The 16,993-nt window shown below is 31.6% G+C and overlaps 3 protein-coding genes across 5 annotated transcripts; 2 read left to right on the forward strand and 1 right to left on the reverse strand.

The window, feature by feature from the left end:
• Positions 1-1,358: 1,358 nt before the first annotated feature.
• On the forward strand, positions 1,359-3,746 carry LOC127138286 (uncharacterized). The gene is made up of 2 exons (XM_051064701.1): positions 1,359-1,739; positions 3,205-3,746. The coding sequence occupies exons 1-2, from the start codon at positions 1,487-1,489 to the stop codon at positions 3,552-3,554; spliced, it is 603 nt and encodes a 200-aa protein (XP_050920658.1). The 5' UTR covers positions 1,359-1,486; the 3' UTR covers positions 3,555-3,746.
• A 72-nt stretch (positions 3,747-3,818) lies between these two features.
• On the reverse strand, positions 3,819-5,812 carry LOC127138287 (acyl carrier protein 3, mitochondrial). 3 transcript variants are annotated; one of them, XM_051064704.1, is made up of 3 exons: positions 5,624-5,812; positions 4,221-4,426; positions 3,819-4,132 (listed from the first exon to the last, which is right to left on the reverse strand). In XM_051064704.1, the coding sequence occupies exons 2-3, from the start codon at positions 4,413-4,415 to the stop codon at positions 3,953-3,955; spliced, it is 375 nt and encodes a 124-aa protein (XP_050920661.1). In that variant the 5' UTR covers positions 4,416-4,426; positions 5,624-5,812; the 3' UTR covers positions 3,819-3,952. The 3 variants fall into 3 exon arrangements, with proteins under 3 accessions (XP_050920661.1, XP_050920660.1, XP_050920659.1); XM_051064703.1 differs by lacking the exon at positions 5,624-5,812 and adding an exon at positions 5,497-5,617; XM_051064702.1 differs by lacking the exon at positions 5,624-5,812 and having other exon boundaries at positions 4,221-5,424.
• A 6,753-nt stretch (positions 5,813-12,565) lies between these two features.
• On the forward strand, positions 12,566-15,392 carry LOC127138289 (SNF1-related protein kinase regulatory subunit beta-2). Its single transcript, XM_051064705.1, has 4 exons — positions 12,566-12,806; positions 12,981-13,156; positions 13,254-13,416; positions 14,628-15,392. The coding sequence occupies exons 1-4, from the start codon at positions 12,651-12,653 to the stop codon at positions 14,952-14,954; spliced, it is 822 nt and encodes a 273-aa protein (XP_050920662.1). The 5' UTR covers positions 12,566-12,650; the 3' UTR covers positions 14,955-15,392.
• The last annotated feature ends 1,601 nt before the right edge of the window (positions 15,393-16,993 follow it).

The raw sequence follows: 16,993 nt of genomic DNA on the forward strand, positions 1-16,993 counted from the left end.
TGCATGTCCTTGTTATTTTGAAAAGTGTATGGTTTAAAACTTAAACATAACTTAATGTGTTAAATGGAATTTATTAAGAAAGATATTGGATACGTAGAAGATAAGAGTAGGCTACCAAACTATAATACCTTAACTTTTTCTTTCTCTTACTTGCATAACATTCCTTCATTTTCTATAATACCCAATTTACCCTCTTAGCTTCTCATATACTCATGCATGTTGCCCTTTCGTATTCACTTGTTTTCAACTTTATATTATGTTAATGTTATACTTCATCCAATCTAAAATACTTTATTATATTTATTAAAATGTGTATGAAAATAATTTATGCTTTCAATTTTCAAAATGGTATACATTATTAATTATGTTTTTTTAACTGTATTAAATATTGACACCAGAAGTAGTGGAAATGATAAATAGAAAAATATTGACACCAAAAGTATTATAAATGATAAATAGAAAAATGATAATATACTAAGAGAGAGTTGGTCTAACGATACATCTAAATTAAATTTATTTTTTTTATAATTAAAAAAATTAAAATATAAGTAGGTTTTGTTCAAAAACTTATTTAAATTTTTTTTTTGAAATTAAATTTATTAGACATTATAGTAGTTCTTCAATTTATGCTCAGATTAAATTTTGTTCAAAATTTATTTGAATTTGTATTTTGTATTATTTTCTTGTGTGTGATTATTATGTTTAAAATTTTGAAATTTTGAAGGTGTCTAATTTTTTAGAGACAGTCATCCACTTCTATTAAAAAAATAAGGTTGAGTCTAACACAATTTTACATAACCAACTTGTAGGGTGATGATTGTTCTCTAAACAAATGTTCGAACCATTTATTATATATGTTGGATTCTTAACAGAGTCTCTCACTAGGCCAATGTGGTTATAGAGATAGATTTATTTAAGAAAAATCTGTTTTAATCTTATTTAATCATGCAGATTGATCAATAACTCAATAATTCAATTGATAAATAAATGATTCAGGATCTTCAATTCAATTATTCTATTGATAAATAAATGATTCAAAATCTTCGTTGATTTGTTGATTGAACTCATTTTTAAAATGCTACCGTTATCAATTGAGCTGATTTATAAAATTAAAAAGAAAAGAAGCAAATATTCCTAATGTATATATCACTTTGATCTTTGTAAGTAATTGATTAATATTTAACATCAACCACTATTATTACAATGAATAGCTATTTTAGGAGTAGATAATTCGGCATTATTAATTATCAAAAAATATGACACGGGGGCATGACGTGATGGGCAAATTTGTTATTTCACATTTGAAACACAAATTTGATCAACAAATTAATAACACAAATTAATCCGAGTACAAAATAGTCAAACCTAAGCAAGCAAAATGTAGTTTGCAAGATTTGAGGATAATCTCGGAGGCTTATATATATATAAGCAGAGAAAGTAGCAACTCATTATATCTTACGTAGGTTGATAAACAAACACAAAAACCATGAGCTACTTTCATGCCAACAACGTTCTTGTCATGTTGTTTTTCCTCTCTTTATTATCATTGCTTCATAACATTGTGACTGGATTTTCAGTATCATCACAAGTTGAACAATATGATCACTCTCTGTTGGATTCATTATCTAGCAGAAAAGAAGTGGTGGAAATTGCTGGTTATGGAGAAGAGAAGCTATCAACTGTTCTTATTACTGGTTCACTTCATTGTCATCATCATCCACATGCATGGCCAATACCAGGTATATACATACATATCTCGAATTAATTCTATTTAAATAACAAGTTTAATGTGTTATTAATATTCTTTAGTGATTTCAAGATTATTAGTATCACATTAATATATAAATATTTACAATAATTATATATTGTTGTTGTTGTTGTTCCATTGTTTGGTGACAATAGCTTGCTTTCACATTTAGGTGAAATTTCTATTTCGGAAAATAATATAAGTTGATTCAAATTTACTACTAAATGACATTGAATATTATTGATAAGATGTCGTTCTTGATAAATAAAAATTGACAATGATTTTTAACCTTCCTGTCAATGCATGGTAAGTAGGGAGAAGCAAATAAAAAGTAGTAAGTCACATTATGTAATGAAAGATTTATTACTATATGAGAACTAATTAAACATGAATAACACACACACACAAACGCATATAACTGCAATTTGTGGTTTTTTATTTTATGATGTGGAGAATTTTTTTCAGTTGACAACAATGTTTAGTCCCCTACATTGGTGAACTACCATATATATATATATAACCCTCAAATAAGAGATAAAAAAAATCTTGAAATTGTCAATTTTCAATCATTCAAGTTGAATTGTACTTTATATTTAAATATTTTAAATTAATCTTTCATTTTAAAATTAATTGTCAAATTAATTATATAGTTTTCAAAAGTGCTGGTATTTAAGGATATACTTGATCATATTTAACTTTAGGGTTTAGTTTGAAAGAGGGTAAGGTCAAGATAGACTAATAAAATGGCCAGTGATTAAAATGTTGGGGACTCAATATATATTTTAGTTCAATGACTCAATATATATTTTAGTTCAATGACTAATATGATAACATTCTACGATTTTAGATATCAAAATTTAGGGGTGTTCATGCCGGACTGCAAACCTAATTTAGGGGTGTTCATGCCGGACTGCAAACCTAGTGATCGAAACTGAATAAACTCATAAATCATCCGAAAACCTATTGATCGAAACTGAATAAACTCATAAATTATCCGAACTTATTCATTTACGAATATATCAAATCCGACAAATCCCCATCATTATCCAACCAATTGATTTGACATTAGTAGTTTTTTGTTTTTTATTATTATTTTAAATCTAATTAGAGATTTAATCACATAAATAATCTTTTTATCAAATCACATTCTAAATCATTATGAAAAAAACTAATTGTGTCAAATTATGAGTTACCTTAAGATTTTAATATAATATCTTTAAACTTTTCTATGTTTTTTAATTCATGTAAAATGTTCAAAATCATCTTATAATTTAGGATGAAGGGAGTATTTCATTGTTTGCCAATGAAAATGAGAGAATTCAAATCAATTTCTTAACGAAGTCTTTGAAATTTGACTCCAACAACAGGCATTCAATATTTTCTCAACATTTTCAAAAAAAAACATGTGAATGTTCATTTGCATCCAAATATGGCTAATTTAAGATTAACTAATGCAGGAGCTTTGGTTGCTGTCAACTGCCAAAGCCATGGCAGTGAAAGAAAAGGAAAATCAATGGTGGCAAAAGGTGTAACTGATGAGTATGGAGATTTTATGGTGGACCTCCCATCCTATCTTCATGCTATTCCCAACTTGGAAAAAATATGCAGGGTTAAAGTTCATAAAATTCCAAAGGGATCACTTTGCAGACCAACTCGTCATGTAAAAAAACACAATGGACTGTTTAAGCTCTCTTCCATTGGGAATGGCATCCGCACCTATGACACCGGAAACATAAGGATCCAGCATTCAACTTCTGAGCCTCGGCGCGCAGCACCACGCAAAGACATAGGGGAAATTAAGGAGTAGGTTTGAAACCACTTCATCAATTACACCATGACTCACTTGGAAGGCGCTTAAGTCGCAGTATTGGGTTGCATGGGTTTACATTTCATAAAGTACATAATACAATTACAATATAGTGTATACAACAGACATTGCTTTGTAAGCTTCTGCAGTGGCTCAAATTTGAGACCTGCTTGTGTGAGATTGTTAAATTTACGAGTTGTGTGTAACAGCCTCTAGTATAACTTGACAGCAACAAAAATTTGAGAATTTTTTGATTTGGTGCGATGATAAAATTGGCGATTTCAATACATTTTAATCAAGCTGACTTGACAAAGATTCATACAGCTAAACCACAAAAACATCTTTGTATACCGCAATCAAAAGAATAAAAGCAAAACAACTGAAAAGTCAGAGCTCGCCTAAAGTTTTTGGTCAGCTTCAGCGGCTATATATTTTGCAACATCCTTGCAGCAAGTAAGCTTATCCGCTTTCTCGTCAGGAATTTCTAGGGAAAATTCCTGTTCAAGAGCCATAATAAGCTCAACTCTATCCAAGCTGTCCAGTCTCAAGTCCTTTTGAAAATCAGCTGTTTCGGTAACCTACGCAAAAGTATCCTACCAATACTTAGTCTACACATTTGAATACGGAAATAGAATCACGGACTGCTTATTGACTATTACTTGATACCTTTGCTGCATCAATTTTGTCATACTTCTTGACCAGACTGATTACTTGGTCCAGAATCGGATCCGAACTGGTACCGGTTGAAGAGCACCAGCATCTCAAGCACATAAGCACATTATTGTCCTTGGCCAAAAACCATCTTTCAGTTGACCTTCTCAAATTCACATGACTCAGTATAGAATTCTTCATGCTTTGCATATTTGAGAAATCTGCAAATGAAATTGTACTACATTCGATCATTGACCATTACAGAGGTAACTAATTGAAATACAAGCAGAAAATCACAAGATACAAATAACTAGCAAGATCCGGTCATTTTCTTTAATTGTTGATTTAAGTCACGAATCAGATTCCTTTCAGCCAGAAGAACTGTTGAGTGAAGATCAAATAATTCACATTCCAGCATCTTGTTTTGAATCCAATTGTCTGAAGTAAGAATATGAGTTTCCCAATATTCATTCAATGGTTCTGATTTACTTACAATATAATGGGTGAAACCCGAGGACAAGTGAAAACACATTTCTTCATAATTTCAAATACAATTCAATAGATGTGCACTCTGGTTATGCTCTCAAATGATTGTCTCAGGGCTATACAGTCAATGTATTAAGCACTGGCATAAGCACTAGATTCTCTCATTTAAGTTTAGCCACTAGTAGGTGACGACCAACATAGTTTGTGATGCTTGTTTGGTTCAGCTAAAAAAAGTTTATCTGCTGACATAAGCATTTATGAAACTATTTCGGAGAGCTTATTTTCAAAAGCTGTCCAGGATAACTGTTTTTTCAGCTTATTTTCATAAGCTCTCCAGAACAACTTATGAAAATAGCTTATAAAGATTAGCTTATATATAACCACTTTGACATTATTGAATCCTTTAATAGCTTATACACAAGAACTAAGATGATCAGCATTTAATTAAGGACCTACTTAGATGTGCTTATTTGAGCTTAGCTACTACCATAAGTTTAAGTTTTGTGATATTGGGAGACTTAATCAAAACACATTAATTTTTTTGAACTTATTTTTATAAATTCTTCAAGATAGCTAATGAAAACAACTTATAACATACATAAAACCAATTTAAATTTATTTTATCTTTTGTTATAAAAATAGCTTATGCAAGCTTATACATAAGCGCTTATTTTGATAAGCACTTGTGCTATAGGCTTTAAATAAGCTGTTTATCCAAACAGGCCCTAAGTAGTTTATCCAAACATTGTAGTAATGTCAATGTCAAGTTAGCATAATCATTAATCAGAAAAATTCTACAACTTACTAGCAACAACAAGAGCAAAACCAGAAATCAAAAACCAATTGGAAAAAGCAAAACCCAAAACCAGAAGAGATACACTAAAAGTAGCAGAAAACAGTAACAAGACATAAAGAAAGATATAAGCACTCACGAAGTGAATAATCGAGATTCTTTCCAATAAAGCGACGAAATTGGACTTGTCGGCTACGTGTTTGATGTTTTGCCTAACAGAGAGACTCAAACGCTTCTTCACAATCTTGAAATCTCTTTTTTTTTCTTTCTTTCTGTGTTATGAGTTGTGATTTCTTAATCCTTATTTCTTCATTTGTCGTTCTACATGTAAATGGAAAGGACGTTTTGGCGTTTAGCCCAATAGGATATCAATCATTCAATTATGGGCCCACTGGGCTGGGCTGGGCCCATTCCTTGTGGATCCAGGAAGGGACCGTCTGTTATATGTAGGAGTAATTTCCATTTAATAGAAACATTGCAACAAAAATATATATTTCATAAGTGATTCAATATTTAATAAACTACTTAATTTTTCAACTATTTATGATTAATTAATTTATTTCAATTATAAATTACTTAATATTCCACTAAGTGTTTCAACTCATGCACTTCCAACCCTTGTTTACACTAATTGATGTTCATGAAATAGAAGCATGATAATGATAATCACATATATAAAATGTATGAGTACGCTTGAATAGGTGTATATAGATGCATGAGTGTATTTGTTTTGAAAAATACTTCACCATTATGCATACATAAAAATAACATTGATACTTTGAGAAACTAAGAATCCAAACCTTACTTCATAAACAAACATGAAGATGAAACTTTAACGGAAGATGATGGTGAAGATTGTGAGAGAAAAGGTAAATAATAAAGTTACATAATCAAACTATCAAAAATGATTATGGTTTGAAATGGTGGAGCACTAAATAAACATACATGAATACCTCATAAACAAACACATATGTTCTCATCGATCTAAAAAAAATTATAGATTTGTATGAAGGTTGGACATGAAGATATGAATACCTCATAAACAAACACATATGTTCTCACACTTCTATCAAGACCAAAGATTACCATTGTACAATAAAAATTCACCATCAATTCTATTAGGTGATAAAGCTTGCAAACTCATATCCCATCATTAGAAACAACAATTGAATTAAATGAAACATAGCAAAGTTATGTATTGAGGATTTGGAACGGAGTAAAGTTACCAAATAAATATGTAGCCATGGATGAAGGTGAAGAGGAAGAAGAAGAATACAAATTATAGGAGAGGAAGAAGAAGAAGTTCAAATTACAAAATCAATTCATTTTTTGATTTAGTCCTTCGTATTATGTAATATATACATATGTGTTGCAAATATGAAATAATAAACATAAGTGGCTTAGTGGAGAGGCATCTTTGTTGTAAATATAGTCTATATGGAATTAAAAAAAATAAAAAAAGGTAAATTTCATATTGTATCTATCTTTCTTTGAGACGGAACCATCTTGAAATTCAAATAGGTGAATTTCATATTGTATATATCTTTCTTGAGATACATATTCTCGACATTGAACTTCATTAAGAGTTTAAAAACTCAATATTTAAGATTGTCTTAACTTCAGATTTGGTTGCTACCGTTGTTAGAACTCTTATTCAAGGAGTTTCAATCTCATGCATCTCGAGGTAGTCTTTACTAAATTTATAGTTAATGGTTTAGTAAATGGATCAGCCAAGTTATAGCTCGATCATATATATGTGAGTGAAATGATTATATTTTTAATCAATTTTATTATGAAATAATGTCTAAGTCATATGTGCTTAGACTTTCCATTATACACATCGCTGAACTCTCTAAATGGTTTGACTATCATATTGTATCAACACTTTTTAAACACTATATTTTGCCAATGGAACTTCCAATAGAAGTTCCTTCAACCATTTAGCTTCTTAACATGCGGAAGCGAGAGCCACAAACTCATATTTCATGGTCGAAAGAGTAATAAATATTTATTTATTTCTCTTCCAAGAAATTGCATCTCCAGCTAGTGTAAATATCCATTAAGTTGTGGATTTATAATATCCAACTCGCATCGGTATATCCCTCTAATAAACTTTCCATAATTAAGGCCAAGATTTTTAGTTTTCAGAAGATAGTCAAAAATCCTAGTGATGGCTTTCTAGTGCTCTCTATCTGGATTGCTACTAAATCTACTCATTTTTTAATTGTAAATGATATATCAGATCTGGTACATTACATTAAGAACATCAGACAATTAAATGCATTTGTATATTCCAATTAAGCTACAACTCTTCATCATTCTTTTGAAATTTGACACTACGATCAAATAGAGTGGCCATTTCCTTAAGTGTAAGTGTTTGAACTTATCAAGCATTTCCTCAATATAGTATGTTTGACTAAGTTCATAAACCTCACTATTTCGCTTTACTTTGATCCTTAAAATTGTGTCAACTAGTCTAAGATCTTTCATTTTGAAATATGAAAGTTAGAAACCTCTTTGTTTCTAAAATTCCATGCATCTTGTTGCACAGTGTTCTCACACAAATTTGTGTATAAATACTTGTCACAAGAATTAGTTATGATCATGTGTGATGATGCAAAAGATTTTTAGATGAAGTGAGAGATGAAATTCTAAGAAATTTTAAATAGTATATTATGAATTGTAATGAGCACCTTAGTTATGTTCATTTGTCTCAAATTTTCACTTAAATTTCTATGTTTAACATTCTTAATCAATTTCATCATTGATGTGCACGAAACTTTTGATTCCTTTCTTCTTTGGTAATCTTTGTCTTTATCAAAAGTGAACTAGATATAAGATGTATTCTTCACAATCTCCCCCTTTTTATGATGACAAACTCTTTGAATTTGTATTTTGATAATGATTGAAAAGTATCTCCCCTAAGTTGTGTATCCCTCTTTAATTGGTGAATTTTATAATAACAAAGTCAAACTTTTAATGTCATTGTTTTGGTGATTATTTTAATCCATAAGGATTTGACAAGTTTTCACACTTTTTGTTCATCACCAGGAAACACATAACCTATTGGTTGCTCCATGTAAATCTCCTCATCGAGACCTCTATTTAGAAATTTTATTTTGACATCCATTTGATGAACTATAAGGTCATGCAAGGAGGCTAATGCAAAATAAACTCTATTTTTGTTGTGTTTGCTACTAGTGCATACATATGTGTCGAAATAATCAACACTTTTCTTTTGTCTAAAATCCTTGGTTACTAATCTATCATTGTAGGTGTTTAGTGTACCATCAATATGATACTTGTTTCTAAATATCCACTTGCATCCAATGGATCTTGATCCTTTAGGTAGTTCGACATGTTCACAAGTATGGTTTAAAATTATTGAATCCATTTCGTATAGGGTAACATCTTTCTAAAAAGAGAATTCCCTTGAAGCTACTGCTTCCTTATAAGTCTTAGAATCATCTTCCACTTGAAGAATAATAAGAATCTTATGAAAACAAATTCTCATTATTTCCTTCTACTAGATAAAAGAAATAAGTCGATAATCGATTTTGTTCGGTCCTAGATCCTTAACCTTGTTGACTTTTGCTTATCATGAATTTGAGTTGTGTTTCAACAATTAATGAAATTTTTTATGGATTATGTTTCAACAATCCATGGAGAACCTTTCTCACGAGATTTTTCATTTGTGGGAATCTCGACTTCCTTATCCTTCGTGATTAGGTTCTCAAAATTCCACAATCCATGATTCATAAGTTATATTAGACTTCAAATTCAAAAATCTATATAAGTCATGATCTATTTTTGAATGATCTTTATATGCCTTATAATCATAAATTTCACAGAACAAAAACAAATCAGATATCATATATATCATAATTCAATGCATAATTTAAAATTATAAATTTTAATTAATTTGACCATTTTAATGATTAACAAATTTTTAATTTAAATAATTTTAAATTAAATTATATATTTTCATTTTAAAATTAAATAATAGATTGAAGTTATCTCAAAATCAATTTAATATATATTTACTCGCTACTTTTCAATTTGTATTTACACTAAATAATGGTACCCAAATCTACTTTCTATAATACTGTGTAATTTCCATGAGAATAAATTTACACAATATAATAAATCGGTTAACCTCTACTTTGAAATTTCACTAACAACTTAGTGTATCTAATAACACTGGTAATTATTTAGTGGTGCTAATATATTTTTATTTCTATCTAAGAACACTAGGATGATCTTACTGTTATCTATCTATATATATATATATATATATATATATATATATATATATATATTGATATTTATTGTTAGTTAAGCAACTTCATTTTTTTAATAGTCTAAATTAGTGCCCTTATGTAGCATCAATAAAAGATGAAAATTCAATCATAGTAATGAAATGTATGCTCTGATTGGTTCCGCAAATAGTGGTTGGAAAATGACGACATTGTTAAGTTTACATCTCTACATGGTTATAAGTTATATTGTTGGGTGAATAACATATACATATAACAAATATTTGGATGAGTTAGAACTTATTTTGAGTAAACCATGAATAGGAAAGTAAAACTAATTGTCGGTACTTATTTGTGTTAATGAAATTTTTATGTTATTGAAACATGATGTGTTAGAATTAATGTGTTTTATTATTTTAGTACGTTCGATATTTTTTGGGTTTTTATGGTGGGGTTTTTGTGATAAGTTTGATGTTTTTTTTTATCTTTGTGGCAATTCTTTCCATTGGAATGGATATATTTATTCGGATCATTTGTCTCACATATAGTGGTTTTAATCACACTGCATTTCATATATTATAAAATAAAAAAAAAATTACCAAGACGGAGTTATCCTTAGGTATCCCCATTACTAGAAGAAGTCCCAAGGCCTAGGATTATAACCACATTGTTGATAAAGTTAATAGAAAGCTCTCAATATGGAAAACTAATCACCTTTCTATGGCATGCAGAGTGACTCTTGCCAAAGTTGTCATCGAGGCTTTGCCTACCTACTCGATGACGAGTAATAAAATGCCCCAAAGCTTATTAAAATCTATTTCGAAGTGCCAAAGAAACTTTATTTGGGGGGACTTCGATGGCAGAAAACACCTTCACATAGTCCAATGGAGCAAAATTGCTACTCCCAAGAAGTTGGGGGGTCTTTGATTGAGACAGTTGAATACTATGAATATTGAGTGTCTTGCAAAATTAGGCTGAAATTTCATCAAGAACGTTAATACCTTGTGGTGCAAGGTCCTCAAAGGGAAGTATGGAAGGAATAACAATGATGTGGATAGATTGTAGGTGAAACCTCAGGACTTAGGTTTTTGGAAAGCGTTGGTGCATTCTTAGAATGCTATTGACAATAAGATTATCTGGACTGTTGGGAATGGAGAGACTATTCAGGCTTGAATCAAGCTTAAAGGCCACTTAAACACCAATCTAAACGAGCATGAGAATGATAGGGTGGTGGATCTAGTGGATTCTGTAGATAATTGGGACTGGAATATGTTAAGAAGATGGTGCTCTCAAGAGTGGATTGCCAAAATTGTTGCTATTCATCCTCCCAACAAAGAAGTAGGAAAAAATGAATATGTGCGAGGAGGCACCAATGATGGGAACTTCTCCCTGATTACAATGACATTACCAATAGTGGGGCATAATATATGCACTGTAGAATGGAGTACTATCTGGAAACTACAAGTCCCGGAAAGAGCCAAAATCTTTACTTAGTTGATGAATCAAGATGAGTTAAAGACTAGGCAGTAGCCTAAAGATAAATTTGCAATGCCAAGTGTGCGTACTGTGAGGGGTCTCAAGAAACCTTGCTTCATGCCTTTAGAGACTGCAAAAACGTCCAGACCATCTGGCAGGAACTGGTGCATCCCTCTAAGTGAGATTACTTCTTCTCTTATAACACACAAGTTTGGTTAACGTGGAACCTGGAGCTCAATAATCGCAAGCATACATATAGCAAATGGCCAGCTACTTGGGCCACTGCCTGTCATGTTATTTGGAACTGAAGCAACAAAAGACTGTTTGATAAGAACTTCATTATGCCTTTGAATCTGGTTGAATACATCAGAGAAAGGTGCTTCTAGCACTAGAAAAGCATGTTGATGACAAGAAAAACTATGATAAAAAAACACTTTATTACTTAACTTAAATGGAAACTCCATGATAGCACTTGAAAGACTTAACTCCGATGGTGTTGTCTTGGCTAACCTCATAGCCGGTAGCGGGGGCCTGATAAGAGATCATAAAGGGCATTGGATCACGTGCTTCTTCAAGGGCATTGGCAACTGCAGCCCAATCATAACTGAGCTATGAGGGATCCTTGAAGGGGTGAAACTTGCTTGTGAAAAAGACATTAAGAAGCTGAATATCCAAACAAATTCTAGAGAAGTTTATGTTCAAATCACTTCAAACATGCACAACAGGGGGACAGAGAGCAATCTTATCAGGCATATCTGTCTTGAGATGAGGAAGTTGGAATATTATCAGCTTTTCCATATGTATCGCGAAGAAAACACATGTGCTAACAAGTTAGCAAGGATAGGTGTTAGGAATCACACAAACTTGTGTATTTTAGAAGATTATCCTATGGAGATTTACATCAGTTTTACAGCCGATACAATAGATAACCCGATATCGAGGACCATTTATCATTAGTTTTTGGACCTTGACCTCCTTTCTCACTAAAAAAAAGGTGATGCTAACTTGCTTAATGATACAAGTTAAGAGTAAAATCTAGAATTTTTTTCTAAAAATTATATATTAACTTTATAAAAAATTTATAATTTATATTTTTTTTTAATACAAGATTTTTTTGTTTCTTGACATTTATTATTTTGATATTTAAATAAAAACTATTTTAAAACTAAAATAAAATTTTAACAAAAAAATTATTTATTTTTTATATTAATATAAAAAACTATTGATATTTATAAATGAATAACTTAAAAAAATTAAAAGTAAATCAAATTAACCATATATATCAATCAAACATTTCCAATTTATTTTTTTAAACAAAAAGAAAAAATCGAAAAAACTTAGAACACGCACCTAAATTAAGGGTTTATTAAACAAGTAGATGGTCTCTTCCCGAGACCGAGAGTGAGTCACTGCTTGTTACTCTTTCTCTCAAAAATGGGAAATGTGAACGCTAATCCTTCCGAACAAGATGAACCACCTTTTTCCCCCACCGCGCCGGTGAACGGAGATTTAACCGATAACGCCATGATGACTCACTCTCCTCCCACAACCCCTAGAGCCACTCATTCTCCACTCATCTTCACTCCTCAAGTATCTCTCTCTCTCTCTCCCATTATTCTTATTCCCACTTTTTGATTCCATTGTAGACAAACACACACGATGTTGTTACTGTTTGATTTTGACATTTTAGTTACCTTCATAATTCTTGTTGTCTTGTTCTTTTCTCTCTCTGCTAAAACATGTTTTTGAAAATTTTATTATTAGGTTCCTGTTGTTCCTTTACAAAGACCTGACGAGATGCATCACACTCATTCATGGACTCAAACTACTTCTGGTTATGAAGATATTTACACTCAACACACTATTCCAACTTTGATTACTTGGAATTATGGTGGTAAACATGTTTCTGTTGAGGGATCTTGGGATAATTGGAAATCAAGGTTTTTTTTTTTTTTTTTTTTTTTGAAACTTCACTATCTTAGAAAATTTGTTCATGCTTTTTAGATTCTAATGTTTTTTTTTTGTTTTGTTTGTTAGAACTCCATTGCAGAGATCAGGTAAAGACTTCACAATATTGAAGGTACTTCCCTCTGGTGTTTACCAGTATAGATTTGTTGTTGATGGAAGATGCAGTTACGCTCCGGATTTGCCTTGGGAACGAGATGAAGCTGGGAATTCGTACAATGTCTTGGACTTGCAGGTACTATTTTATTGTTGAACAAAATTGATACTATGTGAAAGTTAGAGCCGTCTTTGAGGGCGTGTGATAAAATGTTTGTCACAATTAAACCTAGTTAAATAGGGTATCAATTTTTTTTACTTTATTTATAAAGGTTAAACTGTGATTAGTCTAGACGGGACCTCCAAAAATTTGTAATGGTGAAAGTCATTATATGATTGTTAATATGATGAGTTGTTTTTATGTTGAGAAAAGGGTGGAACTTTTGATATTAAAATATAGTATATGTTAAGGAGCATTGATTTTGCTACATTCTACATGATAAAGGGCCTGTGCATAGAATGGATTCATTGTTGAGGATTACTTTTTAGTACATTGGGATTCTATGCACTTTTTTCTTGCACTGCTAAACGATGCTTCTTCATACTAATTGATTGAATTTTTGCTACTTTTTGTGTGTTTGATCTTGCATAAAGGGGACAGAGATTTCAAGTTTTCTTTTCCTAGTAAACACAGATGGAGTCATTTGCATGTTTTGAACATTTTGCAAGCTTTTAAACTCGGTAGTCCTGTTTATTTTCCCAGCACGTGTGAATATAGACAGTGACAATTTTCTGGGTGGTAACAAAAATCAGGTTTGAAGTAAATAAAATTAGAATTGGTTCCAATATTTCAATTATATAAATGTGTCCGTGTATGTTAGCCAGAGCGGTTAAAGGTGAAAGATGCTGGAGGTTTTCATGGCTGGAGATGAGAAACACCAAAAGGCACACACCTTACTAAAGAAAGTTCTTAAACATTTGAAAATTAATCAGTTAAATATTTTAATGTAGAGAGAAGACCTGTAAATTCTGTGGTAAGAATTAGAGTTAGAGGTAGACTTAGAAAAACTATTAGAGAAATTATTAAGAAAGATCTCGAGATGAACGATTTGGATAGAAGTATGGTCATGGATCTAACATCATGGCAAAAGTTGATCCATGTAGTCGAGTCCACTTGGCGGGATAAGGCTTATCTTGCATTTGTGAGATGCTAATTTCATGGCTTGATCTTGCAGCCTAATAGTGATGTAGTGGCAACTTGAACTGTTGCACCAAGGCTCCTCTTCTACTACATTATATAGATTTCAAATACTCTCATGATACTTGGTAGTCAGTATGTCTGCATTCTCTTACTGCTAGAAGCCATTGTTGACATCTAAATTGACACTAATGCTTTTCTGATATCTGTAGGATTATGTTCCTGAAGACATTGGAAGCATTTCTGGTTTTGAACCTCCTCAATCACCAACCTCAAGTTACGATAATTCACAACTTAGTTCTGAAGATTACGCGAAGGAACCACCATTAGTTCCTCCCCACTTTGCAACTACCCTGCTAAATGTGCGGACAACAAACATGGACATCCAACCTCCTATGCCAAGACCTCAACATGGAGTGCTCAATCATCTTTACATGCAGAAAGAAAAGAGTAGTAACTCAGTGGTTGCCCTTGGTACAACACATCGTTATCTGGCCAAATATGTCACTGTGGTGCTTTACAAGTCTTTGCAGACGTAAATCATTCACACAATGAGATGGGCCACCGTCATTAACATCAAGACCACTACAATAAAGTCAAGATTGTACGGGTATAATGCAATTGTTCAACGGGCATTTATCAGATAATTTATTTTCGATTCTTACATATTTGATGATATACTTTTGTCAAGAAATTTTGATTGAGTGATCAAAAGGATAAAATAATTCCCGTGTTCTTCTCATCACTGATAGATGGAACAACACTTAGGCGATTAAGCTATTTTGCGGTTCATGTCCACCAAATTTTCATTTTCATCTTTAGCGTCTCCGTCATCTCTGTGGTTGGGTATGGTTTTCATCACTTATTAGAGATTTTGTGATCATTATCCTGTAATTTAACTTTTGCTAGTATAAAGAAGTCTTTTGATCTTGTTGGGAGAAAGAGTTTTATAAAGAAACTGTGTACATAGTTTTACATGCCCATTTGTTTGAGTTTGCATCTTTAACATAACATATCCAAATATGTTTACTGGTTGGTGAGATAGTTTTTAGATGGCAATAACACAGGATTTATTAACAAACGTGGGTTAATTTAAAAAACTGACTTTTGAGTAATATTCTCTCCTTTAAGCTAATGATTATGTGATTAGCTAGCTTAAGTGACCTTCATTATTTCAAGTATACTTCAAAGCTTCTCAAAGTGCTCAAGCTTCAATGACTTTGTTATTATATCTGCAATTTATTTTTCAGAGTAGTAAAAACTGTCTCACCACTTCATCATTTTCCTTGTTTCTGAGAAAATAAAACCTTACTGTAATATGTTTAATTCTGCCATGAAAAATTGAATTTTTTGACAATTGAATAGTGGAACTATTGTCACATAAAATCACAGTTTCTTTCTTTTCTTCAGCTCCAAGTTGCTCCAAGATTTTTCTAAGTCAAATACATTATAAGCACAAAGTGCAGCAACAATATGTTTCACCTTAGTGGTGAATAAGCTCACAATATGTTACTTTTTCGAAGCCCATGAAGCAACTCAATATCCCATCATAAACACTAAAACCAAAAGTGCTTCTTTGATCATCTAAATTTCCTGTGTAATTGTTATTAGAATAAGCTATAAGACCTATTTTTCTTCCTTCATTCTTGTAGAAAATCCTATCTTTGTGGTTTTTTTTATATATCTTAAAGAGTCTTTTGGTTGTAGTCCAATATGATTCTTTTAGATTCTCCATGAACCTGCTAATCAAACTCACTTTGAACATCAAATCCGGTTGAGTTACCGTTAGATGCATGAGGCTTCCAACTACTTGTTTGAACATCATAACATCTACTTCAGTGCCATCCTCATCTTTTAATGAATTTGTAACTGGAACAATTGGATTCCTTACTGGATTGATGCTTCCCATGTTGAACCTTGCTAGAACTTCTTAAGCATATCTTCTCTAACAAATAAAAATCTTAGCTTCACATTGTATCACTTCTATTCGAAGAAAACATCTCATTCTTCTCAAGTTAGTCATGTCAAAATCTAATTTCATTGTGCTTTTAAATTCATTACACATGCTTATATTATTTTCACTAAAGATCAAATCATCAACATAAAGCTAACTATCAAAATGTTACATTCATTTTTCTTGGTGAACAAAGTGTATTCACTAGAGCGCCTTTCAAATTTTTCATTTGCAAAGTATGCCTAAATTTTGTTGAACCAAACTCTAGGTGTTTGTCGAAGGCCATATAGTGATTTATTCAACTTGTAGACTTTGTCTTATTTTTCTTTCTTCACAAATCCTTCTGGCTAATGTACAAATACTTCATCTTTGAGCTCACCGTGTAGAAAAGCTCTTTTCATGTCAAGTTGAAATACTTCCCATCCACATTGAGCTGTAAAGATAATATTATCCACACAGTGTCAAGTCTTGCCACATGTACAAACACTTATGTATAATTGTTATCTCAGATTTTTTGACCTGATTATAAGTGGCAAGTGAAAATAAGTGTTCCATGATGAAAGCTAGAAATCAAATGTATTAAATCAAAGTTGAGTTAATATGATTTGAACATGTGGAAAGGTT

Source organism: Lathyrus oleraceus, chromosome 4, assembly GCF_024323335.1.
Source record: "Lathyrus oleraceus cultivar Zhongwan6 chromosome 4, CAAS_Psat_ZW6_1.0, whole genome shotgun sequence".
In the NCBI taxonomy this organism is placed as follows: domain Eukaryota; kingdom Viridiplantae; phylum Streptophyta; class Magnoliopsida; order Fabales; family Fabaceae; genus Lathyrus; species Lathyrus oleraceus.

Coding starts and splice junctions, on each gene's coding strand:
- LOC127138287 (XM_051064702.1), bottom strand. CDS start 4,457: ATGATCGAATGTAGTACAATTTCATTTGCAGATTTCTCAAATATGCAA. Junction 4,133..4,220: donor ACAAAATTGATGCAGCAAAG/GTATCAAGTAAT, acceptor ACTTTTGCGTAG/GTTACCGAAACAGCTGATTT.
- LOC127138286 (XM_051064701.1), top strand. CDS start 1,487: ATGAGCTACTTTCATGCCAACAACGTTCTTGTCATGTTGTTTTTCCTC. Junction 1,740..3,204: donor ACATGCATGGCCAATACCAG/GTATATACATAC, acceptor TAACTAATGCAG/GAGCTTTGGTTGCTGTCAAC.
- LOC127138289 (XM_051064705.1), top strand. CDS start 12,651: ATGGGAAATGTGAACGCTAATCCTTCCGAACAAGATGAACCACCTTTT. Junction 12,807..12,980: donor CACTCATCTTCACTCCTCAA/GTATCTCTCTCT, acceptor TTTTATTATTAG/GTTCCTGTTGTTCCTTTACA. Junction 13,157..13,253: donor TGGGATAATTGGAAATCAAG/GTTTTTTTTTTT, acceptor TTTGTTTGTTAG/AACTCCATTGCAGAGATCAG.